Source organism: Haemaphysalis longicornis, unplaced genomic scaffold (genome assembly GCF_048455015.1).
Source record: "Haemaphysalis longicornis isolate Haplotype H1 unplaced genomic scaffold, Haemaphysalis longicornis Haplotype H1 scaffold_1, whole genome shotgun sequence".
NCBI lineage: Eukaryota > Metazoa > Arthropoda > Arachnida > Ixodida > Ixodidae > Haemaphysalis > Haemaphysalis longicornis.
The window spans coordinates 257,678,398-257,694,550 of NW_027526203.1; the positions used below are offsets into that span (position 1 = coordinate 257,678,398).

Sequence of the window (16,153 nt, forward strand, 5' to 3'; positions counted from 1 at the left end):
CAGAACCAACACACAAAAAAAAGGAACGCCGCCTTACAAGACACCGTAGCTGCCGCCACATTACGACCGGGAGCAAAGCTACAGGGGCAAGGGTGGTGTTCTGGCGCCCAGGCAGCCGCTGATCACATGAAACACTGGGAAGGGGTCCGGACAGTTTATCGAACGCCGTTTTATCAACGGACGATTTATCGAAGCGGTTGATAAAGTGTTTTTCCTGGGCTTTTCGTGTAACAAAATTTGCAGTACATTTTTTAGTTTCCTCCTCACTACCACTTGCAAATCTTGTCTCCACAGGGAGCCTATTCAAAAGAATTTGTAGTCTTTGTACTAGCTGTCTTTTATTTCCAGCGTGCCTTGTTTTGTGATGCGCAAAATTGGTCTGCACAATTTTTTGTTGTTCATTGCGCAGGTGAAACTGCTATAACGAATATCCTTGTCTCTAGTCCCCCCTCTGATCCAAAGCATATCACGGCATTTTGGCGTATAGAGAATGCCTCGATATGCTTCGTACTTTTTTGTATACACCGCTTTTGTATCTAATGCAATCTAATTATTTCGCCGCGTATGTTCTTCATACGTGAGGCACTTCTTGGCGCTTGTGGGTCCAATGTCAGAAACCTAACTGGAACGCCAGCAAAAGTCTTTCCCGATTTCTGCATTCCTAATTCTTAATGGGCGCTGAGTTCAGTTGCTAAGAGGTTACCAAGCCTTGTCTAACTGTTCCCAATGCCTTGCTTAAAACTAACGAGAAAAAAGTTAGTGACAAAATTAGCCACCATACTACAGGTTGGTTCGTCATCTCTCCCTTCTCCCTCGAAGCCGTTTTATGAAAGTGTTTTTCCCGGCCTTTTCGTGTAACAAAATTTGCAGTACGTTTTCTACCTTCCTCCTCACTATGTAATTTGCAAATCTTGTCTCCACGGTGAGCCTATTTAACAGAATTTGTAATCTTTGTACAAGTTGTCTTGTATTTTCTGCTGGCTTTTTGTTTTTGTGATGCGCGAAATTTCTGCCCGCAATTTTTTTGTTCTGTTCATTGCGCAAGTGGTACTGCCATAACGAATCTCCTTGTGTCTCTAGTGCCCCCTCTGATCCGAAGCATATCACGGCATTGTGGCCTATAGACGGGAATGCCTCGATAAATGCTTCGTACTTTTATTAATACACGGCTTTTGTGTTGACACACAATCTAATTATTTCGCCGCGTATGTTCTGCATAAGTTAGGCACTTCTGGGCGTTTGTGGGTTTAATGTGAAAAACCTCACTGGAACGCTAGCCAAAGGCTTTCCCGATTTTTGCATTCCTAATTCTTACTGGCCACTGAGTTCAGTTGCTACGAGGTTCCAAGCCTTGTCCTGTTGTTCTGGATGCCTTGCTTAGAACTAACGAGAAAAAAGTTGGTTACAAAATTAGTTGCCATACTACAGGTTGGTTTGTTTTCATCTCTCCCCCCCCCCCCTCCCCCCCCCCCCTCGTTGCACCCCAGCATGTCTGGGTTGTAATGCACGGCAGAGACAATGTAGAATGAATAAAGCTATCTGCAGACTAGGTTAGTGCGATGGCCAGTCAAAGAAAATAAACCCCGAAAATTACAATGAAAACCTCAAAACCACTTTTGATAAAACGGACGTGGGTGATTCGATAAAACGGTATTCTATAAAACGGCGTTCGATAAACTGTCTTGGAACCACTGGGAATGAAGTCACGGAAAAGCGCGAGTCACACCGCACCGCGATCATGCAAGCAGCTATAGCCGCTACGCGCCGCACGTGTCACGTGAAGGAGCTAGGGGACGACGGAATGTATAAACAGTATAAAGACAACTACGAGTCATTCCACTCTGTAGTCTCTTCGATTCGGCGGAGCTGAATCGAAGAGACACAGAATTTTGAACAGAGGCACGAACTCTTGACGGAAGTCATGCTACCTGCGACTAGCCGTCCCTGGGCATCATTCAATCTCGCAGTTCGTGGTTTCGTGGTCGAAAAACGGAGCACGACACGTCCCACACAATTGCAAATTGCAGACGTTTCCGGCGTAGGGAGTCAGGACGCTACGGAGAAGTGAAATTCGAAATGGAAAACTGCAACTTTGACTGCGACTGTCGAGTTGAAGCGAGTGCGGAGCGAATATAGGGTGTTGCGACGATAATTGGAACACTTTAAAAAATTTTCCTGAGCGAACCGCCGCTCTGTTCGCGCTCAAACTTGCCACGAAGGTCGAAATTTGTGGTCCGTTTTGTTTGATACCGGGAGCAACGATGGTACTTACCTGTGCATTCTGAAAATAAATAAAAACGATTTTCGCCCATGGGAAAATGGCGGCTGATTTGGACGTGCGAGCCAGCGCAAGTTGATGTTGGAACGACGGAACCACCTGCAGAGTGAAACGCATGTTTGGGATTCACGTACGGCGCCAAATGGTGCAGCAGACGATCAGAAAATGCACCTAGAAATGAGCTAACAGACGGTCAGAAAACCCGCTTTTCGGGCTCGCACGTCTAAATCGCCGCCATTTTCCCATAGGCGAAAATCGTTTTTAGTCCACACCACCACGAGAACCTGGGTGATTAGATACTTGCAGCTTCGCTGTAAAACGCGGTCCGAAGGCACGCGCACACTAGCGGCGAGCTGCCGTCCTGCGCCTGCACTCTCTCGAGAGATCTCCAACCGCCTTTCCAGGCGAGATAGTTCTCGTCGAGACGGCGCGCGATCGCGGAAGCAGCGGTGGGGGAGTGGGAGGGGGTTGGCGCATAGAGAAAGAAATCTCACCCGCCATCGCTCATTCGCCTTCGCGCTCTGCGGCGCGGCAGAAATGGAGTCCGGATCTTTTTACTCTGCGGCCAGCAAAACGAGCCGTATCCGGCAAAAACAGTTCAGCGTCTGCCGACATCGGCAAACGGCGCGCGACACGGCATGGCGCCGCTAGTGTGCACGTTCCTTAACCGGCCAAAAGGCCTGCAGAAGTGTAAAAAGTCCTACAAGCCCGCTCGTGGGGCCGCAAGAAATCGGCCCCACGCGCCGAGATGTGCTTTTGGACCGGCAACGCGGAGGCACATGGAGCGCCGTCATTTCCCGTTTTTCGAGTATAATACCCCTGTCAAACGTGCCTATTTAAGTGCACTTCCGCCGAGTGCACTCGGGCTTCCCAAGTGACACTTAGGCTGCGCGCTGCTAAACGACGAAATAAAGTGCCCTTGGCCGTGATGTCAGTGATGATAGCCGGCGTAAATATTACGCAAAATTACTTGAAATCCCCCCTCTTTATCACGTGAGGAATATTGTAAACAATTCGTTGTGTTTCAATTGTTTAAAATCGCAATCGGCGCATCGCACAAGACCACAAAAACAGAGTCGGGACGGCGACTGAACACCGGCGCTTTTATCTTCACTGTTATTCACTGCGCAGTGAATGACAGCTGCATTATTGTTCGGGGGAAATTATCTGAAAGCGTTGAATACAACGGAAATAGGCTGAAACACGAACACAATCACAGGGCCACAAGAAACCACCTACGAGAACGCCGCAGAGAACGGCTGCCATGGAGCAAAACACCCACCAGGCGGCGCTGGCACGTTGTTGAGAGAGAGGTTATTTTCTTATTTTTCGTCGCTGCTTCAATTTTTGTAAAGGTAAATAAGCAATATATCTATAATTAACTTTTAACGTTACTTATTATCATCTAAACGCTCGCGGTTTTACGTTAATTTTTCCGATTTTCGGACTTCTGTTCACGAGATTACTCACTCGGCGAGCTGGCCCCGGTAAAGTGTGTTTGGGGACCACACTCAGCTTAAAGTGCGTTCCTTGTAAAGTGTCATTCGCGTTTGCCGTTTAGCTGCTCCCGAATGACATTTTATCCAAGTGCACTCCGTGTAAGTGCACTTAAATAGGCACGTTTGACAGGGGTATAACTTTTCGAGGACTTCTGCAACGTAGTTCTAAGGACTAGCAGCAAACAGTCTTGGCGTTCTGTTGTGTTGTTAGTTTTTATATAGTGTACAGTTATTTTTCTTGTCATAAACAGCATTGTAAGTAATGCGAAAATCCGTGTTTGTCTCTGTTGTATTTATCGTAACGTAGCGAGCATGAATTCTGCCTTGATAGAAAAGTGGCGGTGTGTTTCTTTGCCTTGTTTGTAAATTTAAGACTAAAGACTTCGACCTCTATTTACGCTGCAAACAGCTAAAGACGCGCATCGAAGGTCGAACGCTTCCCTCACGGGGGGACTCTCAGTTCAACACTTGTCGGCACGGGACCTCTGATGCTCGGCCGTCGCTTGTCCTCGCGTTGCCATGGTGACCTTCACCTACCGTTCGCTCTAGTGGCGTACGATTCACAGGGGGCGGTCTCCAAAATGTCTGGCTGTCCTGATGCGCGCTCGTGCCCGGCCGGGGGTAGGCCGTAGGCACGAGGGAAAGTGGCAGTGCGCAGGTGGCCCGGGTGCCATTGGGGATCACCGCGTGAAGTTCGTTGCGGAGTCGTGATTCGTTGCTAGGGGGCGCCTAAGAAACAATGTTTGACTGCGTTCCAAGCCGTGAGCATTACGTGAGGGCTGAGGTGGCGCAGTCAGCGAGAGGCCATTGAAGCCGTCGTGAAAGGTGTGACAAGCGGTCGGTAGCACAATTTAGAAAGCTTCGGCGTACAAGTAGCTGACACGCTCTAAATTTATCCACTCCCACTGCAACGTAGTATAGCCCTCTGCTCGCTCTCGCGGGTACGTGTTATTCGAAGCTACGGTTCTGCCACCAGGCACCACCTTCGACGCGCATCTCGAACGTGGCCCCGCACTCAATAGCTTCAGCAGCCGAAAGAACCAGGGCGACTGCAGCCTTGGATGATGGCGGCGGCGAGGACTGTGCTCGGAGACAATCGGCCAGCCAGGGCAGAGGCAACTCAACGACAGCCGTCACTCTTTGGGGCCAAGAACCAAACTACGATCGAGACAATGGCTGTTCCTGCCGCTTCTGCAGCGTTTTACCGGACCTCAGACTTGAAGACTGAGCTGGCCAGCCAGGGAGCAACTCGACGGCAGCCGTCACTCGTCGGGGCCAAGAAAAAAACTACGATAGATACAACAGCTGTTCCTGCCTCTCCTGCGGCGTTTTACCGGACCTCGGACTTGAAGACTGAGACGGCCAGCCAGGGAGCAACTCAACGGCAGCCGTCACTCTTCGGGGCCGAGAACCAAACTACGATGGAGACGATGGCTGTTCCCGCCGCTCCTGAAGCGCTTTACCGGACCTCAGACTTGAAGACCGAGACCGAGCTGACCAGCTGGGGAGCCGATGAACTGAGCACCAAGAACAAGGTTAGTCCACAAAGCTTCATGACTGGCGTGCGGGCGGCGACAAAAGGTGTGTCGTAGGCTATTTCTTGATTTATTTATTGAATAATACTGCCAACCTTCACTAGGGGGTCATTGCAGAGAGAGTAACAAAAGACAGACGCAACCAATACAGGCATCGACATTTTTAACCTGGAAATAAGTATGATCGCATGTTCTTTGCTGTGCAAAGGAGACATCAAGAGAAAACTCGAATGTATCACACAACAATATGTCATTGCAACTTGATCCATGCTTCGACTACTTTGGAAAAGAATGGTGGACCAAGATATATAATGTGAATTAAGGTGGGTTAGGCTAAATTAAATGGGGTTAGGATGGGTTAAGGTGAGTATATGATGGATTAACATGGCATAAGATAAGGTTGATTAGGGTAGATTTAATTGGATTAAGATTAATAAAATGTATAAAGGTAGGTCAACGTAAATTTAGATGGGTCAAAATATTGTAGGGCGAATTAAGATACATTGCTAGGGAGCAATAAGGATTATGATAGACTAAGACTAAATTGGATTAAGCACAAACTAAAGGATTACTGTAGATTAGAGTGTATTGATTAAGCGAGATGAAGTAGGTGGATTAAACTAGATTCAGGGGCTTGAGTTTAGCATAGGGTTAGGTGGCTTTAGTATAATTAAGGTAGACTGAGATAAATTAACAAGGAATAAGGTAGGTTAAAGTGGGTAAAGATGAACGGTTACAGTAGCGTTGGTTATATTAAGATGGATTGATGAAGCTTGACTAAACAGAGCTTGAGGGGTTTAAGGTGAATTAGGAGGAATTAAGGTAGATTGAAATTGACTTGGGTGGTTTAGAGTGGATTAGGGTAGATTTGGTTGAATTGGAATGGATTACTGCATGTCTTATAAAGAACATGAAATAAAAAATTATATTCTATTCTATTCTATTATTGAGAAGGTGTTGGGATGGGTTGATCAGGTATGAGGTAGATTAATGGGATTAGTGGGATTAACATAGCTTAAGGTAAAATAAGGTATAGTAATATAGATTAAGTTGGATTGAGGATTATGATGGATTGGGGTGGATTAGTAAATCTAACCCGTCCTCCCCTAAAATTTTCCTAAACCTGACGTTAAATTTTGTTTTACCCCATTTCAAAACCTATCCCTGAACGTAATCATAAAATTAATCTCTTACCTTATCCATAAAGCTAGGCCTTACCTTACCCTATCCCTAAGTGCTGACGGGACATTTAAAGTATGTGCAAGAATCCTATGCGGAGCTGTGCCATGGCTCTGTACGTCAAACGAATATGTGTACAGCCCCGGGTGCTCTACAGCTGCACTGGGCATCCACATTCGCACGACGGAATTGCCTTAATTTTTTTTTCCACCAGATGTATGCCGTTAGTAGCCATAACTCATTCGAAAAATCCAAGGATTCATAGAGCTGGCCTAACCTCAGCGTGATAATAATTATACAGGAGTCACCTACCCTGAACAAGCTCAGTTTGTGGTCTTTGTAGTAAGGGTGCTGGTGGCTGCTCAAGTCGACCTCAGCTGTCTCAAGAAACCGACTGCAGTCCAAGCTCGCTGGATTTCACCCACTTGCAGCCGCCTGGTGCCGTGGTAGTTGTGTGCTGAAGAAACAGGCGGCTATCGCAGGCCGCGAGTGATCTCTTTAACGGTTGATGGAATAGCTAACCCGTGGTAATGATATTGGGAGGAGGAAGTAGCCACCTCCTCTTCGAATATTTTTAACATTTTCGTGGCCGCATGATAAACAGAGGAAGGTGCTAAACATGAAGTGAAATATTAACAAATTATAGTTTCTACCGGTCATCCAGCACCCTGCGTTCGTTGTAGCCAACAGCAAAACACTTCAATTTAAAGTCGTGTGAGCGGTTCGTTATGTCGATCCATGTCAAGTCCATGTGAGCCGCACCAGAGCATGGGCAGGTGGGGTGCAAAAGGGGCGCTTGCCCGCCCATCCCCAAGCCGCGCCGGTACTTGCCTCCCTTCCCCCTCCCCCCCTTGCCGTTCCTCAGCCTCGCTGCCCAACTCGTGCTTGCTTATTTTACCGCTGCCATTGGGCTGAGAAACTTTCCAGAATGTTTATTGCGACCCAAACGTCAACAAAAATAGGGGGGGGGGGGGGGGGTACGACCGGCGTACGTGTTTTCTTCAGCAGGAACGCAAGTAGACGCCAGCAATCTAGATGGAAGCCAGTCCCTGGAAGCCTTTATGAAGTAAATTCTGCACTCGGCATTTTTCCTGAATAACCGAAGTTTCTCCTTCGGAAAGATTTGAGACCTACCTTTTCCATCCCCGAATAATCTGTGCTTGGGTTATTGAAGTGTTAACGATCCCTTTGCCTAACAGCAGCGGCTGAGCCACTCGAGGGCCGTGTCACATGTGTTTGACAGGCTGGCTTCTGAGCGCTTTGCACCTGCGAAACATTTTGGTTCGGAGACGCAGTTTGGAGTCGCGACGTACGTTTACTTCAAGGAGGTATACAACCTCCTTGGTTTACTTAGGGGCGAAGCACCAATTAAGGCCGAGGCTTGTCTGTGCTCACGGCAGAGCACCGTGTAAATCGAAACATCCGTGAACAAAAGGTTCAAAAAAGGTTAACAAGAACAAAATAAAAGGCTCACAAAAGGTTAGAGAGAGAGAGAGAGACAGTGCTCCTAGAGAGCCGTGCTGCGCATGCGCGAGGGGAATCGCATTGGATTTGGATTGGATTGAATTAAATTGAATTGGATTGGAAATCGTTTTAGCAGCAGTAAGCACTCGCACGGGTGATTTACGGTAAGAACGATCCCCAGTGCTTCGCCCACTCGTCATGATTCACTTCGTGGAGATGCGTGAATTTTTTTTTTTTTTTTTTTTTTTTGCGCACAGCTTTGCCACGACTGCAAGGAACGAGGTTCCCGTGAATATCACAATCCGTTCCGACCCCGGGGCCCCCGCCATGTTCGGCCAGAAAACCAGAGTCACCGTTAGCATCAATAACATAAATGCATCCGTTAGTGGCAGGGTGCTCCGATGCACGCCTTCCCTTTTGCAACCCGGCCAATGTGCCTCTGGTAGTGGGCCCAAAAACATCTTCTGACTGCCACGGTCATGAACTATTTTAGCCCTGCTTGTCACCTCTCGTTATCACTTTTCATCCTAACCCGCCGCGGTGGCTCAGTGGCTAGGGCGTTGCGCTGCTGAGCACAAGGTCGCGGGTTCGATTCCCGGCCTCGGCGGCCGCTTTTCTGATGGAGGCGAAAAGCAAAAACGCCCGTGTGTACGAGATTTCGGCGCACGATAAAGATCCCCAGGTGGTCAAAATTAATCCGGAGCCCTCCACTACGGTGCGCCTCATCGCCTGCGTTGCGTCAGCGCGTTAAACCCCACAATCAATCAACCACTTTTCATCTTAAATGGGCTGGCTAGTTTATTGCATCGCCTAAAGTCGTATTTGCGGCTTTCGCTCGAAAGGCTTAGAATTAATGGCCTCCATCCTCCCCATGTTTTTTTTTTTTCTTCTCTTCTACTAGGCGGCTGCGATAGGTGAAATCACCAACGTTCAGCATTGCAGCTGGAGTAGCATCGAACTTACTCTAGCAAGCTTCTCACGTAAGTCAGTCGTAGCCACATTGTGTACATCGTAGGGTAAGCAGAAGGGAAAAGAGAAGGGTCCGTCTGTAGCTCCCGTCTGTGCGCATAACGGAGCTGTTTTTTACAAGCGGGGTGCCCCTGCTGAAATAAAATGGACACCAGAAGCTCCTTTCTGAAATAGTCGATCATCACGTAACCGAAGATATTTCTACCACCATCGCCTCACCTGAGCAGCCTGCACCGTCGAAGTACCATTTAGACATGGCTTTCCCTTCTAATTATCCCTCGCCGTTAAAATTCACCACAACGGGAAGTGCGTCCAGTCTTTGTCATTCAAAACATTTAGGTGCACCCACCTTTTGGGCGAAGACTAATCGAAGCTGATTGATTACCAAGTGTTTTTTTTTTTTCTTTCTTTTTCTCGTTATCCTTTGAGGCCGAACGGCCTTGTTCTGCGTGATCCCGGATTTTACTTGGCGCATGAACTTGACTCACTAGTTTGCGATATCATGCTTATATTTAGTGAGCTTGTCGGACTGTTCATTTGGTAGAGCATATTTAGGTTAGCTTCATTGAAAGCTGCCTCTTTAGTTCTACTTTTGTCTACTGGATGAGCCTTTATGGTTCGCACTGGGAAGCTATGCTCTGCATATCAAGAGGGCATCGGTAGAAGAAGGCAGCACGCACCATCTTGGTTTATTCTATTTCGCGCATTTTGTTAAAAAATGACATTTTAAATAAACCGTTTAAAGTTGCAGCAGCATTTGCGTCTCCAGATGGAAACAGTCAGTGAGCACAAGATAAAGTCGGAAGAAATTTTTACGGGCCGGAACGAGGACACAGCAGGACATCTTGGCACAGCAGTCAGTGTGCCGCGAATCGCCGCGCGCCAAATGCACAGGGCAACCACTCCGGATCAATATTAGTAGCACCTTTATCCCTTACGCGGACTTGCTGCTATCAGTACGGGAAGAAAAATTTGGAGACTCCCCAGGATTTGTTTTCGATTTATTGCATCCTCGAAAGGCATTTAGGAAACGAGCAAGACTTCAAGATGAAGCCCTGCGAGCCTGTTAAAGGAGTACTGACACGAAATTTCAAAGCTGTGATAACTATCTAAAACGCTTCCTTTTTATCAGGAGATATCTCCCAGCAAGTTTCAACAGCAACAGTTCAGCGAAACATATTTAAAATCCATTTTAATCTTCGCCCGCACGAGAAAGCCCAGAGCGGGCCGACATGACATCATGTGCTACTTGCCCCAAACTGCCGACGTCGGGGCTCCCGTGACGAAGCTACTACTACTAAGTGGTTCAAGAGAAAAGGAAAGGAGATGCACTGGGGATATTATTGAGCCCAGCTGGGGGCTCACCTGCATACAACCCAGTGCGGGGGGGGGAGGGGGAGGAGGGGTATATAAAGATTAGAGAGGAGAAAGGGAGTGATAAAGGGATAGGTAGGCGAGCAACAAGAGCGAGGAGCCTCGACGTGAATCTCCGTGAAGCAGCAGGAATGGCGCGTCCAGCAGACTATTGTCTATAGGCGCTGGGCAACGACGCGCTGGCTGTGGTTGGCGCGCGCTGCTCGGGCGTGTGTACACGTCATGGTTTTGGGACTGACGTCATGCTGCCCGGGCCTGTGGGGACGGCGAAGACCTCGGCCGGTCTGGGCGCGCGCGTGCGCTCGCTCGTGCGCGCTTCCAGAGAGGCAACGATGCGGCAAGAATGGTGACGTCATGTGATACATCCTGTTATGGCGGCCGCTCGGCGTTTTTCAGTCGAAACCGAAACTGGCACGAATAAACGACGCCGTAAATGAATGTTTACGCTGCGCTCGACCGTCTAATCTGTCATTCTATGATTAGTGGGCTGGTAGGCACGCATAGCAGCGAAAAAAAAACGTAACACGAAAATTTCGTGTCAGTACTCCTTTAAGGAATGCTGCCATTTTGATAACTTCGACTGTGATGCTTAACTTTGGTGTATGTAGTGGGTGAACACGGGCTTCAATGTACCCCCGATGGGTCGTCTGGCATTCGATGGGAGGATCTACCCCACCATCAGTGTCGCTCTGCTGGCAATATTAAGACACGGAAGGTACGGTACTGGCGATTTTTCTTTTTTATCATGGCTAGATGTGACCTAGTGACCCATGGCTTATTTGGCCTTTTACTAGGTTTGAGCGACTTGAATGGAAAATGTGAACTGTAGATCTAAATGAAAGATAGAACGAACGCATGGTATGCAATGTTAGCATTCCTTTCATATGTTACGCAGGTCCAATCATGCAGGCTGATATCTTGTCTAGAACGTTCTAAAGCTTCGTCACTCACGCATTTCACACGAATTGGCTTAGCACCTCGTTGCATCTGTCGTTTTTCCGAGCAATATAATGTAAAAACTGGGCAATGATCACTGATATCATTTGTAATTGTCGCAATGTCGGCAACAACTGCGTCACGATTAGTGACAACTAAATCGAGGATGGACAAGGAAAACATCGTGACGCGAGTTGGCGTGTTGATTGCTTTCGTGAAGCCGTTTGACTGAGTAATGGTATTTAACGTATCGGCAGTACTTGAATGTTCAGCAATTAATGCTGAAGTCACCACCGCAGATTAGTCATTGATAAAGTCCAGAAAAGTTCCATACAACGCAAAAAAGTGATGCGTTAGCGCCTGTAGGTCTGTACAAAACCGAAACAATATCTCGATTTAGTTTAATTGTTAACATTTTATAGTCGTTTGTAATTGTGGAATATCCCAAGACAAGCTCGAATTTAAGAGAGGAGTCAATGCAAATAGCTAGCCCGCCTCCCGCTGATTCGTGCGTTTAAGAAGCAATATTCTGTGTTTCTGTAAAAAAGCATTATTTTAAACTTACATTTAAATTCACTTGAAAAGTTTGCAATGGTGTTACTTTTGTTAGAAGTTAGAAGCAGAGCAGGCGTTATAATGCAAGACCGATATGAATGATTTTTGCTTTGGTATTGAAGTATTGGGTAAAACAAAATTATGATGATTGCCTTCAGCCATGCGTGGAGGTGTGGTTGCGGTATCACAGTGCTTAGAAAATCTTCGCTAGATTTTTTCGCAAGTGATGTGCAGAGAGTTGCTATCTTCTGTTTGCTTCGCCAAGATTGATGGATGCAGGGTTTAACGCGCCGACGCTACACAGGCGATGAGGCGCGCCGTAGTGGAGGGCTCCGGATTAATCCGCCTTTTTCAAGACGCCACTGCGCATGCGCGAAGCCCTAGCGGTGAACGCGAGAAACTGTTTGGAGGGCCACTGCACCATCCGTCTGCAGCGTCCACCGATACTCGGCTGAGCCCCATTCGGCTGAGCCGAATTCTTGAACACACGGGCGTTTTTGCTTTCCGCCGCCATCAGAAAAGCGGCCGCTGCGGCCGGGAATTGAACCCGCGTCCTTGTGCTCAGCAGCACAACGCCATAGCTACTGAGCCACCGCTGCGGGTGCTTTGCCAAGATCTTTCCATTTACGGACCACACAAACTTTCAGTCATGCTCCCGTTTCCGCCTAACCGCCATTCTAAGAATTGTTTTTAGGACCGGGCAATAGTGTTCATTAAAGCGAAGAAGAAGCGGTTTTAGAATTAAAAGAAAAGTTTACTAGCAGCAAGTACACATTGAATAGTTCCCGTGTACGAAATATTTTTGCAATACATGCAATAGAAGCGGCGCAATACGCAAACAAAAGTGGCCCAATGTCCCGCCCCCGTCTCGGCGCGCGATGCCGAAGACCGAAGAGCGGAGCCGAAAACCGACCGGAAAACGTCATACCTGGACTTCCGGCCGGATCGGCCGCCTCTGCCATGCTCTTTTCACCGTGTTTCCTGTAGATGCTCGCCGCAGAAAGAATGATACTTCTTGTTGTAGTTGATGATGGCACTCATTTGTACAATTTTCGTGTTTAAAAAGTATGCACGAACGCCAAACGAGGCATACGTTACCATGCCGTATTCCTAAGCAGAATAATACCACGCCGGGATGTTTTATAACATACGGAAGCGGTAGTCGAGGTGGCTGTGCTTGAATATACTACACTGCGTTAGATACTTTTAAAACGCTCCAAGGCTCTCTCTCTCTCTCTCTCTATATATATATATATATATATATATATCAGTGTGTCGAACCGAAAAAAATACGGGTTCGGTTACGGTTCGGGTTCAGGTAAATTTATTTTGTTCCGGTTCAGTTCCGGTTCGACTAATTCTATCCACGAACCGGTTCGCGAACCGGTTCGGAGTGTTGAACCGGTTCGTGAACCGGTTCAGAACTGAATTATTAGCAAGGCGTGAAAAATCAGTTTTGTATACTTCAAATTCATCAAAACTGAAGTACTTTTTTTCTTCACTCGAACTAGTGGTTTTTTGAAAATGAGCTGCAATACTACTGTCAAATTTGAAAATATTGGCCAGGTGTAACAGAAAATGTACCAGCCTCTTTTTCACCACCCCTACTGTCATCCTAGAGACTACACAAAGCCGCCGCCAAGAGACATGAGTGTGTTATTTATTGGTGCCCCTTTCTTCTTTTTATTGTACTGCTTAGATGCTAATAATGACTTAAGACATTGCCCATTTTGCTTGAATTACTTCCTTGTTACGTCACTGCTGATGCTGGGTGGCAGAAAATTTGAAAGTTTTTTCGGTGTTTCTCACCACTTCTTGTAAAAACAACTTCCTTAACGAGTCACCAAAGGCAGATCTTTCAAACAAGGCAAGGTAGGGCTTTGTTTTCATGGTCCATTTAGGATCCTTGGCCAAGCATGTAAGATGACGCGGCGGAAAAATATCGCCGACCAGGGGCTGCGGCCCCTTCGTTATCGGGCTTACTGCGACAATCAAGAGCGAATGCTGCCTGCAAAACAATCAACAAAGAAAACTTCCACGTAAAGCGCGCAAACACACGCCCGCGCACACAACATGGCGTTTTATTCGCCTGTAAAGAGCAGCTTTACCTGTACAAGAGACTACCAAAGACGCTAGTGGAAATCAGCGAAACCAAACGTACAGTGCCCAACGCTGGGCACACCTGTCAATTCGAAAGAACACAGTCTCTAGAATTTCGAATAGACACGTATCTTCGCTTACCTCACCCGCCGCGGTGGCTCAGTGGCGTGCTGCTAAGCCCAAAAAACGCGGTTTCCATTCCCGGCCGTGGCGGCCGCTTTTCTGATGGAGGCGAAAAGCGAAAACGCCCGTGTGTTCGAGGTTTCGGCGCTCGCTAAAGATCCCCAGGTGGTCAAAATTCATCCGGAGCCTTCCACTGGGGCGCGCCTCATCACCTGTGTAGCGTCGGCGCGTTAAACCTCATAATCAATCAATGTTCTCTTTCCCCGTGCAGTACGTTAAGAATCTTATTTCTCCGGCCCCTTCGCCCTATTTTCCCCTCTTCCTCGTTTCGTGAGGTTCGCCTCGCTTGTATAAAGCCGATGTCTCGAACCAATGACAAACATATGTGCGTCCCTTTCTTCGTGTGTCCCGTTAGTGGCGCTGTTTTAATTCTTGTGATTATGCATGTACCTAAAAGCCAAAATTTCAACACTCTTTAGCTGCTGTAAATAGGCATAGGCAAATGTAGGGCTTGAACCTTGGCTGGTACACAGTGCAACAATCTCGTGGACTGATTGCACTTGCACTGTCCCAATGAGGGAGAAAGAGAGAGCGACAAACGTTTTATTGAGCCTTTTAAGGCCCCTTGTGGGGGCGTGGTGACAGGCGCACCGGCGACCGCGGGAAGGGTGAATTCGGTGCTTCAAACATCGTGCAGGCTGCCAAGAGTTTGACATTTCTTCTTCCCAGCCTTGCACCCTGCTTGCTCGACCATCAGCAACATACCATTGCAATTAGGAGCCTTAATAGCTATACTGGTGTGCAGTCGTTTCACCATGTTGTGGCTATGGCGTTGTGCTGCTGAGCCGAAAGACGCGGGTTCGATTTCCGGCCGCGGCGGCCGCTTTTCTGATGGAGGCGAAAAGCGAAAACGCCCGTGTGTACGAGATTTCAGCGCACATTAAAGATCCCCAAGTGGTCAAAATTAATCCTGAGCCCTCCACTGCGGTGCGCCTCATCGCCTGCCTTGCGTCGGCGCATTAACAAACCTCACAATCAATCAAGTAATCAAATTGTCACCATGTTGTGACCGTGATGAGCGTGTTCGGAGTGTTTTGATTCATTGAACGGGTAAAAGTGAGCGAGAGATTGCGAAGTTGATGGCGCGTGAAAGAAAGAAGCCCCTAATGACACTTACCACCCGTTATCAATAACGGGATGGTCGAACCGTTTTGTCGAGAACCGGAAACCGTTATTTCTTTTTTCGGTTCAGTTCCGGTTCGGGTTCAGCCGGCTCAAAAAATAATGGTTCGGGTTCGGGTTCAGTTCCGGCAAAAATACCGGTTCGGTTCCGGTTTTCGGTTCGGTTCGGTTCCGGTTCGACACCCTGATATATATATATATATATATATATATATATATATATATATATATATATATATATATATATATATATATATATATATATTAGTGTGTCGAACCGAAAAAAATACCGGTGCGGTTACGGTTCTGGTTCAGGCGAAATCATTTCGTTCCGGTTCGGGTGCTCGAACCGGTTCGCGAACCGGTTTGATGAGTTGAATTATCCCTGAAATTAGAAAAAAAACATTTCGTAGTTTGAAACGACAGTCAAATCAAAATACAAACAAAAATTTAAAATGCTGGTGTTCCCCAAGGGCAGTGGCGCAATTGCAAAGCAAACTTTAAACAATTCCGATATATTAGAAAAACAGATGAAGTGGCGACGATTTACCACCTACTTTCTCGCCCGGACTTTATGTTGTCCTAGCCACTATTCATAAAGCCATGCGCACCGCCAAGAGATATGATGGTGGATATATTTTCTGCCCTTTCCTTTTTTGTTGAAATCACAATCGTCGCTATGGAGTCGCCCATCACGCTAACCTTGAAGCCTTAAATTTAGGCCTGCGTACTGGCGCGTTCAAATACCTGCGCTTAATACCAATGGCGCACATTTTTTATATTTGTATCGAAACAGAAAAATCCTACAACAGGCACATAAATACTACCAATGAATTAGATTATTTGGTCACCCAGAATAATTTATTAGCTGTCACCTTATCGAATGTGTTAGCCACACTTTTGAAAAAAGTAAGCTTTAGTTAACGCTCAGTCACTGCATTATTGGCCTCGAGGACATA

The 16,153-nt window shown here is 47.2% G+C and overlaps 1 protein-coding gene across 4 annotated transcripts in view; it reads left to right on the forward strand.

Annotated features, from left to right (window-relative positions):
* Positions 1-4,386: 4,386 nt before the first annotated feature.
* LOC144169429 (uncharacterized) overlaps positions 4,387-16,153 on the forward strand; it is a 55,110-nt gene continuing 43,343 nt past the window's right edge. For 2 of the 4 annotated variants that reach the window (XM_077698589.1, XM_077698581.1), the window contains exon 1: positions 4,387-5,312. In XM_077698589.1, coding sequence (XP_077554715.1) covers positions 4,839-5,312 — 474 coding nt within the window. In that variant the 5' untranslated portion in view covers positions 4,387-4,838. The remainder of the gene's footprint in view (positions 5,313-16,153) is intronic. The other 2 variants (XM_077698607.1, XM_077698597.1) reach the window with 1 other exon arrangement.